Below are 2,422 nucleotides of genomic sequence, written 5' to 3'. Positions count from 1 at the left end.
AAATTTTACTAGTTTTTGTTTGTTATCTATATTGTAATATAAATTGTATTTATATGAATTGTAAGTTTAAGTTTTAATTAGTTAAATTGTTATCCATTCAACTTATTTTAAAACTAAATCCTTTTTAAATAATATAAAACATGATAGCATATTAAAATTAACTAAATTATTAGTAATAAAACATGATAACACGTATTAAAGAACAAGTTAAAAATGCATAATAACCATCCGAACGAAAAGATGTATAACTGAAATAAAATTATTGAAAAAAATCTAATAATCTAGTAAACGAGTATGTCCAAGATCCTCCAAGCAAAGTAGATACATGTGGGGTTCATACAATAACATGTTTATTTCGTACTTAATGATAAAATTTATTATGTTATTTGTAAAAAGAAAAATATGGGTGCAATTTGTAAATTATTAAATATAATGTGTTATTGGAAATTTGATAAACTAAAGATAAAAATAATATATACATAAAATTTTAAAATTTAGGGGGTGTTTGGGATTGTTTATTTGAAACAACTTATGTGTTATGACTGAAAGTCAGTGTAATATTGTATTCGTCTTAAAAGTTAATTTTGTTTATAATTGTGTAAATGTCATCGTGTTTGACTTTGACTATCTTGTGTATTGTTTGACCCTATATAAAGGGTGATTCCTTTGTAGTTTAGGTAGGGAACTCATTTGATAAATCAATATACGTATGAGAGTTTGACCATAAATAGAAGATTTGACTTTCTCTGATACCAATTGTGTGTCCTTTACAATCTATCTTCAAGTAATCCTCAACTTCAACAATGACAGATCTGAGATTTTCTTTGGGTTCAATTATGTGTGTGAAAGATTGTATTCAAGTTCTCCATTTTAATATGTTTTGTAATAGTTATGTTTAATGTTTTCCATAGTATAAATAGTCATTAGCCTTATAATTGTCATTAACTTTGGTAACTTCTGAGATTAGTTCTGTAATTGTGATTAGAAATTCTCTCAAGAAATCTACACAAGATTTGGTAATCATTTTTCTCTAAATTTCATCTTGTTCTTAATTCTTGAAGATTTGATTCAGATTTGTATGATTTGGGCTTTTCATTATTTTTTCTATAAAAGCACTTAACAACATATTATAAGTCAGAAAGGTTTAACTTCTTAAAAAACTCCTTATTATTGGTTTGACACCGGTATAAATTGTTTATCCAAACACTCAAAAATATTTATCCAAACACTCAAAAATGTTTATTACCGGTGTCATACCGAAATAAGTCAATAAGTTATTTTTATAAGCAATTCTAAACACCGTCTTATTATGTGAGATAATATTACCTATTAAAAGAATTATTGCTTTCACTAAATTTTAAGCTATATTTTATTAACTTAGACTTACCTATGAAATAAAAATCATTTCAAATTTTATTCCTTCACATTACTATTTTTAATTCTTATTTTTGTTATTTAAAACCAATCAAACATATCTAAGAGGCTATTTGGTTGGTTTTTATTAAGTCTTTTTTAAAATAAAGTTGTCTATATAGATTATGGAGGGTTTTTTTGAAGGAATATTTTCGTAAATGGAAGGCATATGATTTTAATTGAGATGGTCAGTTTTCGAAGAATAAAAAACTTACCTTTTTGAATAAAATTGCTCTCCAAGTTTTTTGAATAAGCCACTTTCTGTAAGTCACTAACAAACAGTTACGCATAACTTACCTAATAAGTTGTGAATCTTATTAAGCTAATTATGCTACAAACAAACAAAATCTAAATGTGTTATTTAAATTCAAAATAATAAAAATCTAATCCCTTGACAAGTCTTGCGTATTGTACAGTTTTTGTCAAATTCGTCGACAGCAATTGAATTTTCCATTCTTTGTCATCTCATTGGGTCTTACATATCAACTTCTTCCTCCTATAAAACCCAAACTCCCCATGCACCTTTTTCATATCATAACAACAAGGTTTCATATAGGTTTCTGAATATGAAGATCGAATCTATCTTTGGCATATTCCTTATTGCCACCAATTTCATATATGGTAAATTTTTACTCTATTATATATATGTATCTATAATATATATGGATAGTTTTGTTAGATACCTATGATTGATTAGGAACCGGAACCACTCATAGCATGACACATTACATATTCATTATGAATGTGTTACAACATTTGTGATGAATATAACCCGTCCTTATCCCTTATGGATATGTCACATGACATGCTATGAGCGTTCCCGGTTTCTTAACAAAACCTACCTCTATATATATATATATATATATATATATATATATATAGGGGAGCGATCAAATGCAAACCACTCAATTTGTACAAACCGTGCAAACCTCATTCAACCAATCATAATTTTTCATTTTGTTCATTTTTTTTGTAATTATGAGAGGTTGATTAATCATTTTTATTGTGG

The 2,422-nt window shown here is 26.5% G+C and overlaps 1 protein-coding gene across 1 annotated transcript in view; it reads left to right on the top strand.

The window, feature by feature from the left end:
• The first annotated feature begins 1,948 nt into the window (after positions 1-1,948).
• LOC112514081 (thaumatin-like protein 1) overlaps positions 1,949-2,422 on the top strand; it is a 2,783-nt gene continuing 2,309 nt past the window's right edge. The window contains exon 1 of the mRNA XM_025120419.1: positions 1,949-2,034. Within this exon, the coding sequence (XP_024976187.1) occupies positions 1,980-2,034 (55 nt within the window). The 5' untranslated portion in view covers positions 1,949-1,979. The remainder of the gene's footprint in view (positions 2,035-2,422) is intronic.

The sequence above is a fragment of the Cynara cardunculus genome (genome assembly GCF_001531365.2).
Source record: "Cynara cardunculus var. scolymus isolate 2C chromosome LG 1, CcrdV1, whole genome shotgun sequence".
Lineage (NCBI taxonomy): Eukaryota > Viridiplantae > Streptophyta > Magnoliopsida > Asterales > Asteraceae > Cynara > Cynara cardunculus.
This window is presented reverse-complemented; position numbering and strand designations above follow the sequence as displayed.